This window comes from Ctenocephalides felis, unplaced genomic scaffold (assembly GCF_003426905.1).
Source record: "Ctenocephalides felis isolate EL2017-DRISC unplaced genomic scaffold, ASM342690v1 CF-g0.4_SCAFFOLD_01604, whole genome shotgun sequence".
In the NCBI taxonomy this organism is placed as follows: domain Eukaryota; kingdom Metazoa; phylum Arthropoda; class Insecta; order Siphonaptera; family Pulicidae; genus Ctenocephalides; species Ctenocephalides felis.
Window position 1 is genome coordinate 28,879,581 of NW_020537758.1, and position 25,324 is coordinate 28,904,904.

Below are 25,324 nucleotides of genomic sequence, written 5' to 3' on the forward strand. Positions count from 1 at the left end.
TTTTAAGTATTTTTTTACGAAAAAATATATGTATACCTAAATTTTTTTTATCGCATTTTCATAATTTTTCAAAATATCTTCAATTTTTAGAATTATACTTTTAACAATCTTTAATTTGCATCTCATAATGTTTGCATTGTATAACAAATTTACAAATGTATTATATATTATTAAATTTAAATTATATTTATTATCTATTGTCTTACTTAATAATATAACTAAGAAAAAATTATAAAAATAGTAAATTTGAATTGACAAAATGTTCAAAAATAGCACAATTGGAAGTGGGTCTAAAAAAGAAATATAACAAAATAAGTTGTTTGTTTATAAAAAATACCAAAAATTTAGAACAAAAAATTATTAAATTAATAGAAGTGAGTATAAGATGAAGATTAGCGGGACTTGAAAAAAAAATAGTCCTTCTCTTTGACTTCTTGCAATTAATGGGAGACTTTTTTATTACATTATCTTATTTATGTACAATAAAATAATATTTAAAAAATTCTACCAGAATTTTATTTAAAATTCAGTTTTTGAAAAATGGAAAATGTTAAATTTATAAAAGTAACAAAAATTACTAACTTTCTTTCGAACTTAGGAACAAAAGTGGGCTTCGTTTTTGACTTTCTACAATTAATGAACGCTTTTCATTATATAATTATAAACATATACATTCTTGTTGGGATTAATATAAATTTGATTCAATAAATAAATATTAAAATGTATTATTATTTGTATTACAACTCGTTAAACGAGTTAACTCAAAATTTCAGTTTTATATACCGTTTTATTAATAAAGAAATGAATTTAAATTATTGGTGACGTTTAAGGATTACGACATATCATAATCATTTATTCAACAATATAATTGATTTGCTAATATGTAATTTTACAAGTATATTTCATTCCGATGATTCCGACGGTTCATGGTCTTACTATTGTATTTCGTGTGTGTTTGAAAATATTTACACGTGTTCATGTAGTGTTAGTTGTTTTCAATCAACTGATGCAAGGTTAAAATTAGAATACTTCTCAGTTCACAATTACTATTGAAAGAGATATAACGCATAAAATAAAGTTTAAACAAAAGTTAATATATTGTGTATCAAAATATGTCGTTTGTATATCGTCCAATATCCTCCAAAGCAGACAACGTGAGGCCGAAAAAAAGAAAATATGTCGCAATACACAAAAAATTTGACAACGGTGAAGTTGATAGTAAAATGTCATGTGTGATGCCGGAATATTATAAAAATATTGCGGAGAGGATAAAAAAATTTGAAGTCAGAGACGATGATATATGGATTGTAACGTATCCAAAATGCGGTGAGTTAATCAAAATTTTAAATGTAACGATCGTAATTTTTAATGTTTTGTAATATTTTATCACTAATCTGCATTTTTAGTTTTCATAATGACTAAAACATTACGAATAGGAAAACAAATTTTGAATTAAAAAAGTATAATAATGAAGTTTTTTCTTCATTGTATTTTCCTTTACCTTTCTCTTTCTTATTTTATCTTAGTTAAATTCGATTTTTGATCATCTGTTTGAATTTTACCCGAAAAGGAAAAGAAATACATGTCACAATATAAACATGTCACATATAACAAAACTAATTGCTGGTAATGAACTACTAATGTCTAACTTATAGCTCAATAACTAACAAAGTTATCAATTATATATGAAAGTAACACAGTTATTATTGAAAGTTATCTAAAAAAAGCAATGCGGTCTACATACCATGCTAATCTAGGGCTCAATGCAATAATGTAAACTTGTTCGAACAAACATACTTTACCATTCCCCCTTGGACCCTCTCAAAATCAGTGTATTTTAGCTGTCCACTGGCACATCCTTTCCCTGTTTCCTTTACAATCTATTTAAGAAATGCGTATATATTTAATTAATACACATAATAAATGATTTTGCAAAATGGAAAACATGAAATGGCTCCGCATTTTAAATAAATTGATATCATTATAAAGTTTTAATGATTAATATATGTTCGATTAAGAATGATTGATTGAGTTTTAGTTTATCGAATTTGACTTAAAAATTTTGAAATTCAATTTTTAGTTACATAATTAGAAGATTTAATTAGTTTTTTACTGTAGGTACTACTTGGACCCAAGAAATGGTTTGGCTACTCACGCACAACCTTGACTACAAAAAAGCTGCAGAAGTGTCGCTTCCAGAAAGATCACAATTTATTGAGTGAGTTGTTTGTTTTATAGGAGATATTATATAAATGTATTATGAAGTTGATATCACTAGGAAATGAGTATCAGCACTATATAAAATAATAATATTGATTAAATGTCTATATCTAATTTAAAAATTACTTCCTTTCTCATACACAAACACACACACAGACACATATATATTATTTAAAATGCAATAATAATAATATCATTGATAAATTAATGAATAATTGACTAACCTTTACATTCAGATTCAAATCCATCGCCGAAGAAATTCCAGATACCATAGATGGCGTCAATAACATGGAACCACCACGAAATATAAAATCTCATTTACCAGCCAGCATGCTACCAGATCAATTATGGACCAAGAAACCTAAGGTTAAAAAAATTAGTGTAAATATTTTTTTACTAGATTATATATAAAGTTTAATTTTTCAGATTATATATGTTGCAAGAAACCCAAAAGATGTTATAGTATCGTTCTATAATCACTTTTTAATCATAGAAGGATATTTAGGGACATTTGAAGACTTTGCTGAATCTATAATAGAAGACAAATGTATTTATAAACTCAAATCCATAATCATATCAATGTTTAGATTTTTATAGTTTTATTTTATTTATTTGCAGTATATTACTCGCCGTATTGGGATAACGTGTTAGGTTTTTGGAAATTGCGGAACGAAGAAAATATTTTATTCCTCACATATGAAGATATGAAAAAGGTTTCCAAATGTTCAAATAAAGATAGCAATATAATGGATATTTTTACTGATATTTTTTTCTTGCCTAGGATTTGATGAAAATAGTAAAAGAATGTTGCAGATTTCTAAATAAATCTTATACAGATAGCGAACTGGAAAAATTAGTTGAACATTTGCAGTTTGATAATATGAAGAAGAATGATGCTTGTAATTATGTGAGTATTATCAAGTAATAGATAGCAGTTTGTAAATATCTAAATGATAACCTCATACTAGCTTATTTATTTAAGACGGCTTTTAAACTCATTTTACTCAATTTGAAAATAATATTAAGTTAAAATCATGGATTACTGTTTTTTGTTTTTTTTAACTCAATCAATTTGTAAATAATATCAAGTTAAAACCATGGACGTTTTTTTGAACACATTTATCTGAAAGTAATTTCATAAATAAATTTTCTCATCTTGAAAATAATATTATAAAACTTTTGTAATTATACCTTCATTCTAAGGCGTATAATATGCAGGATGCTAGTTAAAACATGAATTATATAGCTATGCAAAAATTTGTGTAAATCTTTTTTATTTACAACTGTCCAGTTAAGGACATTTAGTAAATTTGGAGAATATACAATTGTCAGCCGTAAAGGGACATTGTATACCATATTGACATGTTGATTTCTAGCTAATGTCTTTCGTAATGTGAATAAATTTTCATAAATCGGTTGAAAAATTTTGTTGAAAGAATTGACGTTGTCTTTCAAATTCTGGTATCAAATTATTAAGAACCCCTTAAAACATCAAGAAAATATAAAATTAGCAAATCTCCTTCAGGAAGTTAATTATATTTATCTTTTAGTTAAACAAAAAAATATAAATGTTTTAATTTATATTTGAAAATTCAGAAAAATCTTCTTGAAGCCCGTAAACAAGCAATTGGACCTGATGTACCAACTGACAGAGAATTTATGAGAAAAGGTCAAGTTGGAAGCTGGAGAAAAGAAATGAGCTTGGAATTGGCCTTAAAAGTAGATGAATGGATGAAGAAAAATATTAAAGGGACTGAGTTTGATAAATGGCAAGATATATATGAAAATAGTAGTTGATTGTATTATAAAATTATAGTAATTATACTTCAATAAATATTTTACATAAAAATAATGATTTAATTTCAATTTTGCCTAGAATATCAGTATATCATAAGATATTTTATCGTATATATTGCATATCTGCACTTGACATATATGTTCAAACGTTTATCAGGAACAGAGAAGTATCTCGTATTGTTTCACTTCATATGCTTTTCCATCATAACTTCTGCGAAGCAATATGTCATTTAACTTTGTGCCTATTAATTCTAAAATAGCAAATCAAGTTCGAACAGAACAAGGAAAATATGTGGCTGTCCATAACAAAGTAGATGGAAAATTTTTATGTGTTGTGACAGAACGCTACAAAGAAATTGCGGAAAGAATTAAATCATTCAATGTGAGAAGTGATGATATATGGATCGTAACATATCCAAAAAGCGGTAATTACGAATTTTTATTTGTATACTTGAAAATGCATTAATTATGTGTCATTAAATAAGGAACAACATGGAGTCAGGAAATGCTTTGGTTGATTTCCAACAATTTGGACTTCAAAACTGCTCGAGAAATATCCCTAGAAGAAAGATCCCAATTTATAGAGTAGGTATTAGCATAACAACCATCATACATATAATGATTGTAACAAACATGTAACTTAGATTTTCTGCATTTCGTGAACATTTTCCTGATACCATTACACCCGTTGATAACATGAAATCACCAAGAAATATTAAAACTCATCTGCCAGCTTCTATGCTACCTGATGAAATTTGGGAAAAGAAACCGAAGGTATTGAAATTCTCTATTATATAAAATACTTCTTCTACAAAAAATAATCACATACATTTTTCTATTGAAAGATTGTATATGTTGCTCGAAATCCAAAAGATGTTATCGTATCCTTCTACCATCACTTTAGAATGCTTGAAGGTTATTACGGAACCTTTGAAGAATTTGCTGATACAATAATGGAAGACAAACGTATGTATATCTACACATAAACAATACAGATAATACTTTGTAATTATAACAAATAATTCATAGTATATTGGTCTCCTTATTGGAATCACTTATTGGACTTTTGGAAATTGAGAAACCAGAAAATGTTTTGTTCATTACGTATGAAGAAATGAAGAAGGTAAAAAAGAGCCTGTACAAATATGGTGAAGTAAATAAATAAATTATATTACATTAAATTTATACTTTAGGATCTGTTTAGTATTGTAAAGAGAGTCTGCAACTTCCTTGATAAAACATATACAGATTCGCAAATGCGAGAACTGGTAGAACATTTGAAGTTTGATAATATGAAGAAGAATGATTCGTGCAACTATGTAAGCTATAGAAAAATAGTTTATTATTATTGAAATTCATATTTTAATATCACTAAAATAGAAATAGCGTAACACTAGTGACCATAAACTGCTGATGCCTAAATATAAACATTCAAAAGTTTTGTATAAGTATTTAAAAATTGAATTTACTAATAAAAATGGACATCAGTAAATATATATCCGCAAGAATATAAAGTATATATCTCGTATAACATACAATTACATAATTCATCCATAAAATTCAATAGATATTAAATACAATGATGCTTGAAAATATACATATAGGCAAATTGAATAATGAATAAAATTATCTAATTATACTAATGTCTCAAAATCCAAAAGATCAAATATAGCAAAACGCACTGTTATAAATGATTAAGCATAATTATGTACGTATGCAATGTATATAGCTATTTCATTCAATTAAGTATATAACTTGTTAAATCTTTAATTGATATATGTCATTATGTTTCCAAAGTCTAATATAGTCAAACAGCAAAAAAAGGTAACTGGAGCAAAACTTCCAGAAGATCTAACTTTTATCAGAAGTGGAAAAACTGGTAATTGGCGGACTGATATGAATGACGAAGTAGCTGCCAAAGTCGATGAATGGACCAGAAAAAATACCGAAGGAACAGATTTTGATTTATGGCAAACTATTGAGAAAATAGACTAAGTATTGTATCATATAAATATTAAATACAGAATGTAAAATATAAAGATAATTGCTGAATTTCTTATTCCATTTTCTATGAGTTGCAAATTTGGAGTTAATGAAATATTTATATAAGGATTAGTTCTTAACGTCGTATAATTTATGATGAGATTTACCTGTTTAATTTGTTATCAAATGTGAAGCTTCAGCATAAGTTACAAATAAATTTATAATTTTTCCAAAGAAATATTTATTTTTCAATTATCAAAAGATTAATTGAATTTTTATGAGCTATGTGCTCATATGAGATTTATGAGCTACGAGCTGTTTTGATGTGTTTCTTTAAAATCTAAGATTATTTAGACATCCCAGTGGCTATATTCAACTATTATATTATTATAATTAGAAATATATATACTAATAATCTTATAACGAAGATAATGGGCAATCGCCGAGATGTCTTTTAATAACCTCAGATTAAAGTTACAAATAAATTTATAATTTTTCCAAAGAAATATTTATTTTTCAATTATCAAAAGATTAATTGAATTTTTATGAGCTATGAGCTCATATGAGATTTATGAGCTATGAGCTGTTTTGATGTGTTTCTTCAAAATCTAAGATTAGTTAGACATCCCGGTGGCTATATTCAACTATTATATTAATATAATTAGAAATATATATATACTAATAATCTTATAACGAAGATAATGGGCAATCGCCGAGATGTCTTTTAATAACCTCAGATTAAAAATTATAGATTAAAGATATAACTATTGCTTGATAACAGGTAGTCCGAGGAAAAAACTTTGTACTTGTAAGGTCAAAGCTTTTAATACAAAACGAAGCGTATTTGAACAATGCATTGAAAATATTAAGGTTTAATTACGTAACTTCAGTACCCACAACATTTATTTAAGCAATTCAATTTCACACAATCATATATCATACTATAGTTATCATATCATATTATTTATTATCAAGTTGATGAACCAAAAATATGATAATACATCATGCCACTTTAGTGAGAACTGACTGACATAATAATTTCGGAAAATTTAACATTCATACAAGATTTTCTAAATAAAATATTACGTGATGTGTATATTATTGAGATTGTCAAATTTAACCTGTTGCGATAACGATAAGATTAGCCTCTAATAACATATCAAATGCTTAAAATATATATACGCCTCAGTCGCGATTATTAAAACTCACGAAATACCTGTGACACGTATTTTTCTATACACAAGGTAAGACGGTCAATATATTATATATATATATATAATATATATATATATATATATTATATATATATATATATATATTATATATATATATATATATGTATATATATGTTATATATATAATATTTAATTTTATAAATTGTGTGTTGTTTTCCGTTTATTTAAAATGCTTCTTCGGATAATACTTACTAATACATATGATCGAATATTAAAATAATGTCTCGTAAGTATACAAATTTCTCATAATAATAAACCGTTCCATCGTCCTAAGATGGATGGTGCAGCTTGGAATCCCAATAACCAAGGAGATGCTCCTGGTTTTGGCCCCCCACCCGGCTCATTCGATCCTGGATTCGGTGGTGCTCCTCCAAGCTTTGGGGGACCAGGATTTGGATCTCCGCAGATGGCGAGTGATCCAGGATTTGGAGGAGCTGGTGGTCAATTTGGCCCAGGATTTGGAAGTACAGATGGCCCAATAGACCAAGGCTTTGGAGGAGCAGGAGGTCAGTTAGGACAACCAGGAGGGCAATTTGATCCTGGTTTTGGAGGAGCTGGTTAGTGAGATATTGATAATGATAATTCATTTAAGTAATTTATTAAAACAAATACATTTGCTTATATTTATGATAAGATGCATAAAATTAAGGTGTCAAACTTGTTGTTATACACATTATCATATTTAGGTCAAGGATTGCCTCCAACTGGACCGCCAAATCCAGATATGCCCGGTTTCGGACCTCCTGGATTTGCAGGTCAAGGAACACCTTATTAGATTGTAAATAAAACTATTTTTTATTTTATATTTTATATATTTCTTCAAATAATAAAAATTTAAAGTTAAAAATGATTTTCTAATTAATGAGGTATATGATAATTCAATCCACCATTTTATTAAAAAAATACTCTATCTAAAAATTAAAGATTCTGTTCTTCATTCGAATGCTGTAACACAATGAGTAAATTTAAATTATCTCAGTATTTGAATATTTCAATATTCGTCTAAATATCTGTAGATCTATTTAAATGTGAAATAAAAATATATAAAATTTTATTTCCCTCCTAGTCAATTCTTGTTTTCATACAAGTTGAACCCTGTTCCAGATATTTTTTCTCTTGACCAAGCATCGATTTTATCTGCCAATGTTTGATTTAATTCATCTTTCCATCCATCAACTTTTCCTTTTCGGATGAATGCTGTATTTGATGAAAGCTTTTCACCTCTCTCACTCAATCGTTCAATAGTAAATGATGTCTACAAAATTAATGAGTGAATATATTGGTTACATATCTAAGCCATACATTGAAATTACTTTTATTTAATTTTGGTATTTATAATTTATTTAAATTCGATTTGATTGTCTTACAATCTTCTGTTACATCCTTGATCAATTATTATGAAGTTTATGAAGTACTTACATTATTGCAGGATGTATTTTTTTTCATATTGTCGAAGTCCAAATGATCAGCAAGAGCACGCAATTGCTCAATGCTGTAACTTTTATTTAAAAACTCAGAAACTTTTTTCAAAACATTTAACATGTCCTGAAATTGAATTGTTCACATAACCTATAAATACTGAGTAATTGAATACTTGTGTTTTATGTTTATGTTAATATCATACTCACCAATTTAATGTCTTCATATCTCAAAAATAGTACATTAGGTTTATCTTTCAGTTTCCAAAAATCTAGTGTATGGTCCCAGAAAGGCGACCAAAGTACTAATAAGTAACAAATAAAAAATGGTATTTTCAAAAATAATTTTTACATATTTCCATAAGCTTTTCATTGTTAGTTATAAAATAATAATATAACTTACTTTCGTCTTTTAAGAAACAGTCCACAAATTCGTCAAGTGTTCCTTGATATCCAGCAAAAACTTTGCAATGATGATAATATGATACGACCACGGATTTTGTATCTCGAGTTACATAAACTATCTAAATTTCCCATAAATAGTAATAATTTAATTTTCATAATACTATATCGTTAATATAATTTATTACTATAAAAAATTGCTCGAACCTTTGGATTTTTTGCCCATATTTGATCTGGCAATAATTTTGCAGGTAAATGTGTTTTAATATGCCTGGGTCGTTTCAAGTTTATTGTGACATCTACAGTGTTAACGGCTTGTTGTTTTTTGCCAAGGGTGGAATATCTAAAATTATTAATTATATCATTATTTGCAATATAAAAAGTATAACTAGTCTTCGATTATACTGTTGAGTGGATAGGTACTTACTCCATGAATGAATATCTTTCTTTAAGAATTTTATTTTTAGCGGTTTCATAATCCAAATTATTGTTGATCAACCATACTAATTCTTGGGTCCATGTTGTACCTCACATTTAAAATAAAAACATAATTAGACAATTTCATAAATAACTTGTAGAGCAAATGCTTACGAAAGAATTAAAACAATAAATAACATTCTACTCATGAAAAATGCCGATTTTTCTTTTACTAAAATGTAAACGCTATGTATTTAATTAATTTACTAATTAAACTTAGTGCCGATAAATAATTTTAGTAAATTATGAGTTTTTAATAGCAATTTAAATGAAATACAAAAAAATCCATATAATTTTTGTCGCGACTGATGTCATTATTAATATTTAGAGCATTATCTTGATTACAAAATAGGATTATTTTCTATCGAATTTTGCACAAAAAATGTCTTGCATACATGTTTTAAAAGGACTCTCTTTAAACATCAAAATAAATTTAAACTTTGCTCATTTAGGTACTAATTATTTTATGAATATTTATTAATAATATAAGAATTATGTTTTTTTTATGATATTGCTCTGTCAAATCATGTTTTCTTCAACTTTTGATTGAACTGATTTAATTTCATAATATTGTACTTACCACTTCTTGGATACGTCACAATCCATATATCATCTTCATAAACTTCCAAATTTCTAATTCTGTGTTCTTCAGGCTGATAGTCACTTGATAATACACAAATTGGCTTATTATTTTCACTTATATTATTCGATTTCTTATAGACAGCTTGATGTTTTTCTATATTCACCATTTTTGAATGGCAAGGGTGATTCAAATCTTTGTATACAAACATTATAATAAAGTCAGTAATTAGTCCCCGTGATTTTTTGCGAATAGCAAAATTTGAGGCGAATCCAGGTCTTTATATTATAACGTGCTAAATTACTGGAAGTCATAGTTTAATCTTTGAGATATCTCACAAAATGTACAATACCATGACGCAAATTGTCTAAACAAAAGAATTGTTCAAATAGTAAGTATTATAACTAGGTATGTGCAGATTCTCAAAATAGAATTAATTGGCTCGGAAAATTCTTTTAAGATAAACAGATTAATTTGTATTTGTTTAAAGAATGACAAGAAAATCACTTTCGGTTTCTAATTATTCAAGATTAATTATATAGTATATAAATATACTTAATTACATAAATTTATATTTATTATGAATATATTTTATGAGATATATGGAATGTAAATATTTTGTATAAGATTAGATGTAATAATTTATAAGAAAATTATTACCTGTTAAATTAAATGCAGGAAAATTTAGTTGTTCAAAAACTCTGATTGTAGTAAGATATTTTCAAATTCTGTTCAATTTTCAATTAAAACAGAAAATTTGCACACATATAGATATATTTTATAATAATTAATAAAATTTTCTGAATATAGATTAAATTATCACTTCACATATTTTTCTTCCAGAATACTAATCAGTTCCCTCATTAATCATAATTCCTAATTTATCTATCTATATTAATTATTCATTGAGAATAGTAATTTAATTAATTTAAATTAAACAGATTTACTCAACAATTGTAAGAATGGGAGCTAACATGATTAATATTTTATTCCGATTATAAGACATCAATAAAATGTAAGATATTCATGATTTATTGGTTATATATATATATATATATACATATATATATATATATATATATATATATATATATATATGTAGTGTTGATATATATATATTTTATCACAACATAATGTAGAAGTTTTGTTTTGCACGTTGTCATTTTGCAATAAAGATGTGCAGTACTTATTTTTAATATAATTCTAAATATAGCTTCAAATAAATATTACTTTATTATAATAAAGTAAAAAAAATAATTTAGAAAATTATTCTTTTTTAATCGTTTAATTTTAAATCCAGATAGAATTGTTGCGACGAGTAAAGCAATTGCAAGAAAAATATCTGTATATTTAATAGCTATTTCAGCAGAAAATAATAGTTATATATTTTCTGTACTCAATTTAATTTTTAGTACATCTAAACCCTGTAATTATTACAATAAGGTAAATAATATAGACTAAACATAGGAATTAGTTGAACTCAGCTTGGTCTTATGCTTAGCTAAAATTTACTAAGCTCATAATTTAATACTGAGAGAAAATGATAAGAATGAGATAATTTATATGAAAATAACTTGCATAAATACTTTTGATATTCTAATTTCATCTTAGCTAAACTTTACCAAACTCATCATCTTGCGCATCACCTTTGGTCCATTCCAGTATCCGCGCAAGAACCTTCCCAGTACAACATCGGCATCACATCTCGTTTCATATGAAACATTGATCTCCGTTCTTTATTTTGTGGAAATGGAAAAGTTTCCAAAGGTTGCATTGTATAATCAAATTCTGCCAATATGCATTTATTGTAACCTGTCACCAATGGACAAGATGCATACCCGTCGTAGGTTTTCATACTAGATTTTTCGTCTTTACCATTCATAACCAATTTCAGATTCGAGTGGACTATTCCGCTTTGACCGGCTGGTGAAATAAAAAGTTATGAGATAGATATTTTGAAGTCGATAGATATTAATTTATAATTGATAACAACTGTACATATTCAACAAATAGTGCATATAAAATATACATTCTTACCGACTGATGCAGCTGTTTTTGAATTTGGCGAGCTCAAACAATCACCAATACCAAATACATTATTAAATTTTGTATGGCGTAAAGTATCTTTGTCGACATCTAAATATCCTGCAGAATTAACTAATTCTTTACAGGAACTTAAGGCTTCTGGTGGAGACATTGGTGGAGTTGCATGTAGCATAGAATACTACGAATTAAATGATAATTTGCTTTGAAAATCAAAATATAAGTGTAATACAATTAATTTAGTATTAAGAAATGTGCTATGCATGCTTAGTAATATATGTTAAAAATGAGATATCTATGTAAAAACCTCACATACGAACTTCAAAGATTGCCACTATAGCTAGTAAAAATACATTTTTTATTACAACCTTAACAATTGTCTCTTCTCCAGTATCTAGATTGCGAAAAACGGCTTCATTTTTTTCAGGGCGGACCTCAACCAAATTTGATCGCAACGTGACATCAATTCCGCGTTTTCGTACGACTTCCCAAAGTGCATCAGCGTAATGTTTGACGCCAAATAATACGCCTAATGTGGAATGATATTTTAACTGTGCCTTGGATCGTTTACCTGACTAAAATATTAGATCACAAACATCAAAAGTCTATCTATAATCAATATATAATCGCGTTTTTTTCTGTGATTTACTTTTCGTAAGTAATGTTCAGCAATGTACAGAATTTTTTGTGGGGCTCCAGGACATTTAATTGGGCTTTCCGGAAAAGTAAAAAGGGCGACGCCTTCTTGAAATCTTTTTAAAGCCTCGTAAGTACGCTCAACGTACATAGGAGAATAGTTGGAGCATACATTGCCATTTGGTGTAGACAAAGCTTTTAACAAACCAGGTATCTGAAACAATATTATTAAAAATTGCATAACAACAATTTAAAATAAAACTAAATTTAAAATAAGATAAATTGAGAAGATTTATACCTTGTCGTAATCAAGTTTCAAACCAACAGCAACGACGAGATAGTCGTATGTTATCTTGTCACCAGATGATGTTAAAACTGAATTTTCGTTCGGTTTGAATATTTTCGCCGAATCTTTTAGCCAACGAGCCTTCTTGGGTAAAACTGAAGACATTGGCCTTCGAGATTGTTCCAAAGTTTTCATGCCACCTCCAATCATTGTGAACATAGGCTGATAATAATGGACCTAAAAAAATCAGATACATAAACTAATGATAATGATTTTTAACATTGGATTCTCAAAATATTAAGGAAGTTTTCCATATACATATATACTTATATAAATATATATATATAATATATATATATATATTATAATATATAATTTACACAAAACGAAGATGAAATGTTGCCAATAAGTATGGTATGCACATATTGCGCAACATTTTGCTAACTTCGAATGTAGATTTTATTTTAAAAATAATAAAGTTATATTGTATGATTGTAATTCATAGGGAAATAAAAAATATCAATAATATAACAAAATTATTATAAAATAAAAATAAATCTATAAAATATTAATCCTTGAAGTCTTTTGCTTATAGTAAACAAAAATCTCTAATATTGAAACTAATAAAAAAAAAGGAATATAAGACAATAAAATTAACATATTATAAACAAGGAAAAATGGCATTGCCATGTTCTTGAATTTAGGCATAATTTTGATTATATTATTTTATAATAGTACCAAGAAAAAAAAATAATAAAAAAGCGTCTTTAACTATTTAACATTTAACTATTAAACTATATTAACTATTAACTATATAAGTGGAAAATTATCACATACATCACTAGGCTCTAATACAATGACATCATCTTGTCGCAAATGCGAACAAAGTTTTGATGCCATGGTGCATCCTCCAGAGCCGCCTCCGACCACCAACACCCGACATCTGAAAGTCAGTTAATATTTTGAGAAAAAAATATAATTGATATTATAATAAATTTATAATTAATATATTAAATTGATTATATCACATTTCTCAGATTGCACTACCTTAATTAATACTTTTCTGAGAACTATTTATGAGAAATATTTCAAAGAAATGAACAGAAATTGTGTCATACATATGTTTGAATAGCGATAGATTATCATTAGTTTGTTTACAAATTGTTCATTATCATATATACTTAATTTATTCAAGTTTAAGATGAAAAATCATATATTACGTCATATAAAATGTATCTTAAATAAAGGTGAATTGGTACATAAGTTATCCACCCTTGGGTATTATACATTTACATCAAATATTTTATAACAGCACATTTATATGTATCATAGAAAAATTGGCAATTCTTAAAAAAATCACATAAAAAATATTTATGAAAATGTTCCAATAGATAGTTAGTTTGGCATGGCGTGTTTGCAGTAATTTATTTCAATAAATACTTGAAATAATTCTAATTGTATAATTTCGTATTATATTTAACTTTTGTATTCAACGTTATTGAATTAAACCGTTGTTGATAAATAACAAAATTGGATTAAGTTTTAGTGGCCATCATATAATCATTTGTAATATCATATAAATTGAGATTCTAATTAAAATAATTATGTTCATTAGTATAATAAATAGCAAAAACTTGATGAAATGTCATGGCTGACTATATAGAAGTAAAAATATAACATGCCAAATACGTTATATATTATGCAAAAATATAATGGTTAAAATAAATGATATTAATCCTGTTGCAGATGCTTCACAATTATATTAACCTTCTACCACTAGTAATAATATTTCACCAAGTAATTTACCAGTAATATAATGGGTAAAATGTTACATGAGTAAATTTATATTTAATCTGTTCAAATATAATATATATATATATATATATATCTATAATTTATTCGTTATTATTATATCATGCTTACTTGTGTTCAGCGAAATTTGTTGTAGAAGAAGAAAAATAACGCAGATCTTTTAATTCTCGTACACGGGCAATTTTTAATTGAATCCGAATGTTTGAAAGCATATTTATGCTCCTAAAATAAAAAAAATATATACTCATTTAAAACAATAATTTTAACACATAATATTTGAATATGAATGCAATTAGCAACGCCGATTATTACATTGTACTAATCTAACAATCGATCAATCTTATCTATGGGACTACCTATTATAAGCTCAATATATATATATATTATATATATATATATAATATATATATTTAATAATTTAGTTAATACATACCTGTTTTTTCACAAATTCTATGCCAAACAAATTATATTTTTAAATGCACTTGCAATTACAAGGATAACTCAACGTTGTGATGCAAGGACTATTATTGTCATTTATGTTCTTCAGATCACATTGTGCATCACACCTAAAAATATTTAACACTGACCAACACCACAAAACGTACACTCAGTCCAACACATGTTTTGTAATTTAAACTATTTATTTACTTCTGACTGCGACCAAATAAAAAAATGTATAAACAAAGTTCTTAAATTGCGATTCTCTACTACTACATCCTGAATGCAATTATTCGGTTTAAATATTTAAATAATGTATACATTCATAGCAACAAATGAATTTAAATGTTGTCAAGTCCATAATGTTTGTGTAGTAATTGTTACATGAGAAAAAATAACCTCGACCTCTGAAATGCTTCGTATATGCCCGTTGATTCTGATCAGAATCTGATGGGAATTTTTGATGATTCGTATCACGGATTCTTATAGGTATCAAGTTAGAATATATATGGCGCCACTGTAAATTGCAATGTTTCATAAAACAAGAAGTTTTATAGTTTAATAAATAACAAGTAGTAGTATTTATAGTATTTTATTTTCACCCGAATCAAAATTATTAATTTTTGATAACGACTATTGTTTTTTTCTGAAAAAGGTCAAGGGGTAAAGTTGCTAGGCGCGTTTTTATGTGGTATAGCCACAGAAATAGGTACTTTTATTCATATCTACGTATCTAACATTTCATAGGGAAATGGATAATCGTGTAAATACTACAAAGTATCGATTTGTCCCGCTCTAATCCACCTAAACTAACTTATAAACTAATTACACATAACTGATCCGACTGTAATGCGACCCGCGAGATGATTTTTATTGTACCCAAAAATCTCAATTTCTAAAACGAAAGGAACCTCTCATGGAAAACAAAGGATTAATATGAAAATTTTAACTTAACAAGAAAACGGTGATAGGTTCCCAGTCTATGAAATCATTCTGCGATTTGTAATTATTAGTTAAAGTTGTAAAAAAGCACGAAAAATAAAAGAAAAGTTTTTAACTACGCCAGCCCTTTGAGCTCTAAACAAAAATGCGCGAAAACAACCCCAAAAAAGGTACGACCGAAGATTTTAACGTGAAAACACCAACCAATACAACCTGAACAACCCTTAAAAAAGCATGATCGAAAATTCACATGAAGACCTTTTGAAACTCGATCTTAACTGAAAAAGAACATAATACATTATTAATAAATTAAAATAATTTAGTAACTATGTAATAATAAAAGACAGCATAACTGAAGTCTTTTCACATTTTATCTTCACTTCATTTATGCACATATATTTTCCAATCTGGTAGTGGTATTCTGTTGGTCCTGAAAGGCTTTCAGTAGGCATTTTTTTGGCAATATTTTTGAAAAGTTATTGACAACCATGAAAGAAAAATTAATTAATTAATATATATTAAATTACTATTAAAACGCATGATGTTACATCAAGACGTCCCTGAACTTGATGTTAATTGAAGACTAATATAGTAGAATAATATATTACTTACATAATATTTACTCACATTTTATGTTCGCTTCATGTCATTTCATTTATTCGCATAATATCCAATCTGAAGGTAAGGTATCTGAAAAATAATAAAAAAATACGAATTACCTTAAAAATGCGAGTATTTATTTTATTAATTCTATACATAATTTGAGGTTTTCAATATTTCAATATTTCTTTGTCCAGAAAAACTTATTTTGCAGCCGCAAAAATAATAAATTTGAATTTAATTTTTATAAATAAAAATAAAATCATTAAATTTAATTTTAATTTAAAAATCGTTTGAGTAAATCATTATTATTTGATTAAATCGGTCAATTTAAATAAAAGCAATTTAATAAACAAGTTGGATTTGGGATTTTTAAACTAGTTATATTTGAATAACGTAATATAACTAATAAAATAATTTTAACATTTTTATTTATAATATATACACATAGTACTATATGAACAGAATGTGTTTCGCAAATAATAATCGATTCCGTGTTGAACTGGAATGATAATGAAAACAATTATATTGCAATATCTACTCAACACTATATATCAATGTCAATTATTCCATTTCAACATAAAGTTCACAAGACGTGGAATACGAGCATATCACAACATGCAATTTAATTGCTTTACCAGAATCGCGTCTGCGACTGCTTCTTTACAAGGGCGATAATTAGAAATTCTAACAGCGTCGCAGCCAACAATGAGCCGACAAATAGGACGGTGTTAGGTGGCACTCACTAACACTGATGTCGAAGTAGCACCTCCAAACTGCAAATGGGTGCGCGAATTTATAGGTATATTAGTTTTAGTTCGCTACATTTAACGAGACGACGTAATGCCAAAATTCGGCAAGAGGGCTGCTGCAGAGTATGAGATAGGTATATACAAATTTTGCGAATAACTTTCACATATACTCATCTATTTATATCAAGATATTGATGAAAATGTACCTACACACTCATGTAGAAGTAACTAAAATTTATGATTTACAAATATACTGATCCATACGTTTCGTATCCATATAAAAAATACTTATATATATATCACACTAGTAAAATTCTAGCAATTACTCCATGAAATATGTGTATCATTTGAAAGTCCAATTTGACTTTGAGCAATTATATCACAACTTATAACACATATCAAACAAACAAAAATCAAACTCCTAGATAATTTAACATTGTAGAAATATGTTTTTTTGCTATTTTTGCCAATAAAAAATATTTTCGTTATTAATCAGTAGCAACTCGTTATTTTTTTTATTTTGTTTTTATTTTTTGAACAGCAATCAAAACCTTACGTCCTATGAGCTGTTGGGCTGAAACTTCTCCTCACTTCGCATTTTTTGAGATGGCAACCCAATGGTTAATCCATCCACATTTGATGATTTTTTTATTAGAATTAATCTAATAGAGCTGACATTTTTTATAGGTGCAGCAATTCCGGGTGAGGGCTATTTTCACTTGGAAACATATTACTATCTATATTTCCAAGTGAAAATCGTTATCACTGCTGCCTGACAACAGGCTGCTCGAAGTGGGTATCGAACCCTGGACCTCTGAAACAAGTCACGTCGCTCTTAACCGCTTACCTACGGGCGAGCCTAATTCGCTATTTGAAAAACTTATTTATTTGTAAACACGATTTTCATTCCTTATTATCATCATTGTCTCAAATATGAGCATTTGAGCACGTCTTATTTGCTGCTTATTGATTTTGAGAGAAGTGCGATTCAATAATTTAACACCGCACTTTTTGTATAGAAACTGACTTCATATAACATCTGGTTCAACGTTATATGAAGATGCAGGGTAGAAAATCATCAGGTCAGTTTTTGCTGATAGCACATGGTGTTCGTCCCCAATTTCTTACTACATGCCCGATATTAGAGCCTTTAATGGATCAGTTATTGTTGGATTTATAGCAACGAAATAGAAATATTTCATCTAGTTTTCATTATGTGTTATTTATATTTGTATAAGTTATTAAACATTAATTTTCACAGAAAACTAATCATTAGGGATCTCAGTGACACCAACACTTATACTATTGCAAAATAATAGCCAAGAGGTACTATATCACTACTAGAGGCACTAATATGTGGAGGGGGTCAGGCTCCAAGTATATTAAGGGACACAAGTACTTTACTCGACCTCTTTTCTGACCTAAAGGTCAAGAAGCCAACACTTTCGAGGCTGAACAAGTACGAATATCTGATTGCAGAAACATGCATACTGATAACATTGTCATATCATACAATTGTGGTATATTAATTTTTATATGTTGGACCACACCACAGGTGCTCATAGTCTGTATGCAAAAGGCGTCTATTTTGGTTTCAAACTATACAGAATTACTTGAAACGTTCAGAAAACATAAAATTTACAAGTTTGATTTTCTGGCTAAAAATTTGGTAGAAAAGAGGATTAAAAACCACTGCTTTCAGGCTTGACACACACATTAGGCAGTTTGTTATCAAGCAACAGTATTATTCGATTTTTACTTGAGATTTTAGATTCCAAATATGATATAAAAAAATAAACTCTCAGGATATTACTGCAAAAATATTTGGAATGCTCAATGGTTCAACATGGCAATGATTTAAATTTATGTACGCAATAAATTGGTTAATATTCTAAACAATCGTAGTGCAAAAAATACTTCTAACAAAAATTATCAATGTTTAGTAATAATCCAAAAATAGCAGATTTATCGACGTCTATTCCCATTTGCTTTGCTAAACCCCATTGTTATAACCGCGATAAGAACTGTCTCTTACAAAACTCGAGTTCTGATAAGAAACTTTGACGCGCGCGTCAACAAGCAAAAATGATCCCGGATGGTTTTCAGTAAGAATGAAAATATCATTACTTCTTTTTACGACTCCGGATAAAAATTCGGTTGTAAAATTTAATAGATTTTTTTTATTGGGGAAGAGGACTCAAGCCGGCCAAGTCGAGCTTTTACGACGGATTACCATTATGCATTATAAACAAGATGCTCGGACAAGATGAGCATCAGATGTGATGGTCGTTACAGAAAAGAAAATTGGGTTTTGTATGCATTCTTTTATCAGTGAAAATTAGATAATAAAAAGAAATATTTTTGATTAAACCGGATCCATTTCACTACAAAAAAAAATTAAATGAATTATCCATGTTTCAGGGTATATTTGCATAGTATCTACGGAAATTAGAAGTCTGTACTACAATCAATATATAACAAGAAGGAATATTAAATTTAATTAAATTTTTTTTTTTGAAAATATTTTTATTGAAAAACCATTTAGATGAAAAATTACGGATATAAGTAAATGATCGACAATCAATCAATAAGGCTCATTATTCTAAATTAAAGATTATTGAGTATTTTAAAATAAAACCGCTATAATACTACAAGATCATAAAAAATAAATTACGCCGGTTTTCTGGAAAAAACATGAACTTCAATTTGGAAAATTAATATATATGATTACTATATATTTATAATTGTTTTTATTCACTTTTAAAACATAACTTCGTATTTGTAGGTGACTAACTTATATTGATTTATATTTTATGCTTAAAACCAACAGTTGAAGTGGATTGTAAATAAATGTATAAAAAAATAGTTTCAATATAAGCACAAACATAATATTTAATAGCTACATGTTAATTATTTAACTTGGTACGCTACGTAGGTTGTGAAACATTTTCTGAACAAGTAAAAGGTATTTTTTATTTTTTTCGAATTTTTTTAATGTAGTTATTTTTAATATAACTCATTTTAAAAATTAATAAGAAATGGTGTTTGTATCAACTGTACTATTATATGTTGATACTCATATAATAAAGAAAGTGTTAAAAACAAAATGTGCTGAAACAAGAATATTTCCTAAACCCGTCCAAACCTATTCATTGCAACTTTTTATGCGGAAATTATGACAACAAAGAGATATCTGTATCTTCCAGCCGCCGCAGGCTAGACGGTAGGCCTACCGTAAGTGTTCGTCGAACGTGTACCTAACAGGCTTTGCTTTCACCTCGTTCAGGTGTTTTGTTCAGGGTTGATCTTCAATTGTGAAATTCGCCGCGGGACGTTTTATCCATCATCGTTGCTCAAAACGCGAACAAGCAATAGGCTTGAGGCTGCGGAAAATCAGTCGGAAAAGCGCTTAATGGCAATCTTTTAAGATGACGAAAAAAATCAATAAATAAAGTGAAAATTTATATATGAACAAGATATACCCTTGGTATAACCAATATATCGGGTTTGATTACAACTTTGTGCAAGCTCGATATCAAGCAGTTTTATATCAAAGTTTCACTTGAGGTTATAGGTGTCAATCATATCTTTATCGAAGAAAATATTTGAAAAATATCAGTTAGCACACACAGTTCAAAGAACAAACGGTTCTGACCGCTTTAAAACAGTTTTTTTAGGAACATTGCTCTTTCAAAAATGTAAGCCAAAAAATACTATTAACCATAGTCAAAATGTGTCAATAGCATAGGACTGCTCGTGGGTTGCCATATCCTATAAATACTTAATATATAAATAATTTTGATATTTACAATAATATAAGTATTAGCAGATAATAAAGTGTGGAAAACGCTCAATATGTATATATATATATAATATATATATATATATATATATATATATATATATATATATAGGTATGTGTATATATATATATTTATATATATATATATATATATATATATATATACAAGAGTAATGATAACTTTAAACTTAATCTGGAAAGTGTAGAATTTAGCTACCTACTATAAAGTGCGAGAAAGTGAATTGAATTTTGCGCGCGCTTGAAAAGTTTCGTTTATATAAATGAAGGTTACATAATAACAATAAAGGAAACCGTATTAAAGAAACCTCTCAGTTTTTATCACTATTGTTATTATGTGTGCGTACACAAAACTTCTCAAACTAAATTGATGACAATAAAACTATTGACACAATATACATTACCAAATTTCTCGTAGATATAAGCAGCATATAATCACACTTAAAAAAATAATTTAATATAAAAGGAAAAAACAAAGATAAAATCTTGAACGTGTTCTGATCGAGTTATTTCACGACATTTCAGAAATAACATGCTTAAATTACAAGATTGGGTTAAAGACAATTATAAAAACATACTAAATAACGATTTTTCAAGCGTTAAAATTTATAAATGATTCCGATAAATTTCATTTATTTTTTTAATTATTTAGAAATCAAGGATTAGAGAATTCGAATATAATAAGTAATTTGTTTTTCAAAATATATATTAAAAACGTGCTTTAATTAAACACATTTGCAATAAAGAGAATGCTGCTATATATTCAAAATAAAAGTTTGAGAAAAAATATATATAGGAATAATTTTTCCATCACAAATTGTTTTGCGTAAGCAAAATGCTTTCAAGCAGTGCGTAATTGCAAAAACTAAGAAAATCTTTGCGAAATGCAAAATACAAAGTGATGAAGAAGTTTTATTCTCTCTAGGAAATAAATAATAGAAAGGCAATTAATATCTCAAGAGTATAAAAGATGTCACGGGTTTGTGGTACATAGATTTCACCGCCACTTCTGCAAACTTTTTCTTTAGCAATCACAAGACTTCGTAATAAGAAACGGCAGAGCGTTAGCATGTCTGCATATCATAGCACTTAATGTTCGCACAAGTTTATATGAAGAAAAAAGGCAGACTTTTGAAATTCATAAAGGAAAATTTATGACGGAAAATATGTTAGTGGCTTCTGCGCTTTTATGGAGGACTGCGGAGATGTTGAAAACAGCATGGGGCACATTTCATATTCCACAAGAGAAACATAATGCTGTTTGTTAATATGTGTGTATCATACTTTCTTATATAACCCTGATTATCTAAAATTCGTATCATCAATTTTAGGTACCTTACATCCTTTACGTAAATAATAATATGTACAATTTTTGATCGAGTTGTTCATTTCATTACACACGTAAATAACATTATCATCACATTGAAATGAAGTAATGAAGTTGTGTGTCTTATTCATGACAATTATTACTGCAAAACCAGGAAAAAATCCTTGCAATAATTTTATTTTTAAAATCATTGATGATATACTTCACTAAACTTCTAAATAATTATATAATTTATAAATTAATTAAATACTCATATTAAGAAGTACAAGTTGCTGATTCATAACGTGTAAGTTTATGATTGATAAAAAAAGTTAATTAGAAACTTCATTAAATAAAGATAAAATTGAATTAGAAATACTTCAAATAAACAATATATTGTGCTATTAGCAACATTGTTACTAGATAGATTATTATATTTAGCACTTCCATATATATGATATACACACATATATATATAAACATATATATATATATATATATATATATATATATATTGTCTCCTTTAAGCCTCACGTGATTAATGGACAATTTCAAACTATCAAAATAATCGCAACTTAAAAAGATAATTAAATAACTATAATAATCTAAATCCATTGAACTAAATTTATTAACAAAATAATTTAAATGAGTGATATCATTGAAAATAAACTTGCATCGATTGTATATAAGCACACATCTAAAATATCAAAATAAAAGTATTGAAACTAAAATTTAATATTGGCAATTAAAAGGAATCCTAACTATTTTATGTGCAGTGGATTTTATGACATTCACTTTAAGTCGTCAAAACTTTACAATAACAATTATGCCATCTGGTGACGAGCTGAAGCAATAATTACGATCCAGTTGGAAAACTCAAATTGCGTCCTGAAACCAAACCGCGAATCACATTTGCCCTGACCGCGCGATTTCAATGCTAATGGAACAAAGCTACAATCATAGAATTAAATTACTTGACTACCCTTAAAATGTGAAAGAAGGGTTATAATCTAGTAAAACTGACAAAAATGACTTTGACAAAAAATTTCAAATACTTTTGATTAGTGCAAGTCTATAGTGTGTATTTCCTTTGTACCTTCTTGTTAGTAAGTAAATGATCACGCTCTACTGATGTATCTGCTTAATCTCAGAAATTCAAAAATTCACTTCTCTTCCTAGTATTGCTCGTCTGGGGCTATAATAAACGGATGTGAAGAGCTCAAAGTTCGAATACCAAAACTCACGAAAGCTGAAAAAAGTATGTTTTAGTTTTTTCTACCCAAGGCTTCGTCTGACTTGCTGTACTTGACGACAATATAAATGTTTAGGCATTTATTCGTTTTGCGTGGAAATTCTCGGGCCCGGTGAAAAAAGTGAGATGGATGGTTTTCGCGGGACAATGAATCACTCTAATGGTGTCTACCGGGGGTGTGTCCTGGACCGGCAATGCTGATGACTTTACACAGGGAAGGGTGATATCATAGATAACGCGGCCTGTTACTTGCCGAGAGGCACTGGAGGCCATACTCGAGCTAAGGATCCAAAGATGTAAAGATAGTTTTGACGAAACTATTTTATTGTTGACGTAAAATTGAATTTTGATACTTTACACATCAAAGTAATTAGCAAATCCTTCACTAAATTAGTTATCTGTTCAAAACATATAGTTTTGTTTATTATTTACTCAGTAATATTTTAGATGGAACTAAGTAGATGTGGCCATTTGGCTTAAGCAAGTGCTAAAACTTTCAGATATGTATTAATGATCGATTTATGCAATAGAAATTAAGATTTAGGATTTCTAAAAATAGTAACGAAGGAATATTTTGAATTTTTTTTTGAAATATGTGTTTTTCGTAATCCTGTAATATTTTAGAATATACATTACGTATGAATGTAAAAGACAATGAAATCTATCACTATCTAAAGTTTTATTAAAACTGTCAAAAAGTATTTTATTTTATGAAATGGTTTTTATGATACTTTATGATATTGGTACAGGCATTTTTAAAAATTGCTCACATACTCATACACACATACATACATACATGTACATGTATTACTTTTTCTAAATTTGGTGTTAAAAGATTCAGAATAACGTTTGAACATCGAGTAATCATATAATTAGCAATTTTGATTTTAATGCGAAAACAAGTTTTTTCTTTGGGAAGTTGATGATATTCATGAAATTAATAAAACAATATTGTGATAATAATTTTTAACTATTATTATATATATTAGTATGTATGTATTGTATATATTAGTATTAGTATTAATTAGACAAATTGCTATAAATATTAGTATTAAAAGCATAATAAATATAAATATTCAGTACAAAAATACCTTCTATTACAGATTTATTTGTCAACCGGAATAAAACTAGAGCAAAAATCTAGAAATTTTTTTTGAATATTATATAAATATTTTCAAATTCGAAAATTATTGAATATTGTTTAAAGTTATTACAAAAATTATTTTGATTCACATTGATCTTCACTGATCAAATATATCTGTGCGGCCGGCGGCGCCTACTATAATAAGACTCTGAATTATTGCTGACATTGATACACTGATATT

At 27.7% G+C, this 25,324-nt stretch overlaps 5 protein-coding genes across 5 annotated transcripts; 3 read left to right on the forward strand and 2 right to left on the reverse strand.

The window, feature by feature from the left end:
- The first annotated feature begins 1,054 nt into the window (after window positions 1-1,054).
- LOC113372436 (estrogen sulfotransferase-like) lies at window positions 1,055-4,063 on the forward strand. The gene is made up of 7 exons (XM_026612768.1): window positions 1,055-1,326; window positions 2,119-2,218; window positions 2,457-2,586; window positions 2,647-2,767; window positions 2,839-2,933; window positions 3,002-3,127; window positions 3,817-4,063. The coding sequence occupies exons 1-7, from the start codon at window positions 1,113-1,115 to the stop codon at window positions 4,015-4,017; spliced, it is 987 nt and encodes a 328-aa protein (XP_026468553.1). The 5' UTR covers window positions 1,055-1,112; the 3' UTR covers window positions 4,018-4,063.
- Window positions 4,064-4,240: 177 nt separating this feature from the next.
- LOC113372438 (sulfotransferase 1 family member D1-like) lies at window positions 4,241-6,036 on the forward strand. The gene is made up of 7 exons (XM_026612770.1): window positions 4,241-4,442; window positions 4,503-4,602; window positions 4,662-4,791; window positions 4,863-4,983; window positions 5,047-5,140; window positions 5,211-5,336; window positions 5,815-6,036. Exons 1-5 carry the CDS (start codon window positions 4,241-4,243, stop codon window positions 5,133-5,135), a joined length of 642 nt encoding a protein of 213 aa, XP_026468555.1. The 3' UTR covers window positions 5,136-5,140; window positions 5,211-5,336; window positions 5,815-6,036.
- Window positions 6,037-7,120: 1,084 nt separating this feature from the next.
- Window positions 7,121-8,010, forward strand: LOC113373612 (metacaspase-1-like). Its single transcript, XM_026613899.1, has 3 exons — window positions 7,121-7,244; window positions 7,510-7,792; window positions 7,922-8,010. Exons 2-3 carry the CDS (start codon window positions 7,510-7,512, stop codon window positions 8,008-8,010), a joined length of 372 nt encoding a protein of 123 aa, XP_026469684.1. The 5' UTR covers window positions 7,121-7,244.
- Window positions 8,011-8,124: 114 nt separating this feature from the next.
- Window positions 8,125-10,403, reverse strand: LOC113373054 (estrogen sulfotransferase-like). Its single transcript, XM_026613389.1, has 7 exons — window positions 10,113-10,403; window positions 9,483-9,582; window positions 9,263-9,398; window positions 9,057-9,177; window positions 8,864-8,958; window positions 8,655-8,780; window positions 8,125-8,490 (listed from the first exon to the last, which is right to left on the reverse strand). The coding sequence occupies exons 1-7, from the start codon at window positions 10,321-10,323 to the stop codon at window positions 8,302-8,304; spliced, it is 978 nt and encodes a 325-aa protein (XP_026469174.1). The 5' UTR covers window positions 10,324-10,403; the 3' UTR covers window positions 8,125-8,301.
- A 1,134-nt stretch (window positions 10,404-11,537) lies between these two features.
- On the reverse strand, window positions 11,538-15,603 carry LOC113372657 (sulfide:quinone oxidoreductase, mitochondrial). Its single transcript, XM_026613012.1, is given in 9 exon segments — window positions 11,538-11,790; window positions 11,793-12,035; window positions 12,150-12,336; window positions 12,521-12,730; window positions 12,805-13,005; window positions 13,090-13,314; window positions 13,915-14,020; window positions 15,001-15,111; window positions 15,323-15,603. Coding segments are annotated over 8 exon segments (1,344 nt in total). The 5' UTR covers window positions 15,102-15,111; window positions 15,323-15,603; the 3' UTR covers window positions 11,538-11,719.
- Between the last annotated feature and the right edge of the window lie 9,721 nt (window positions 15,604-25,324).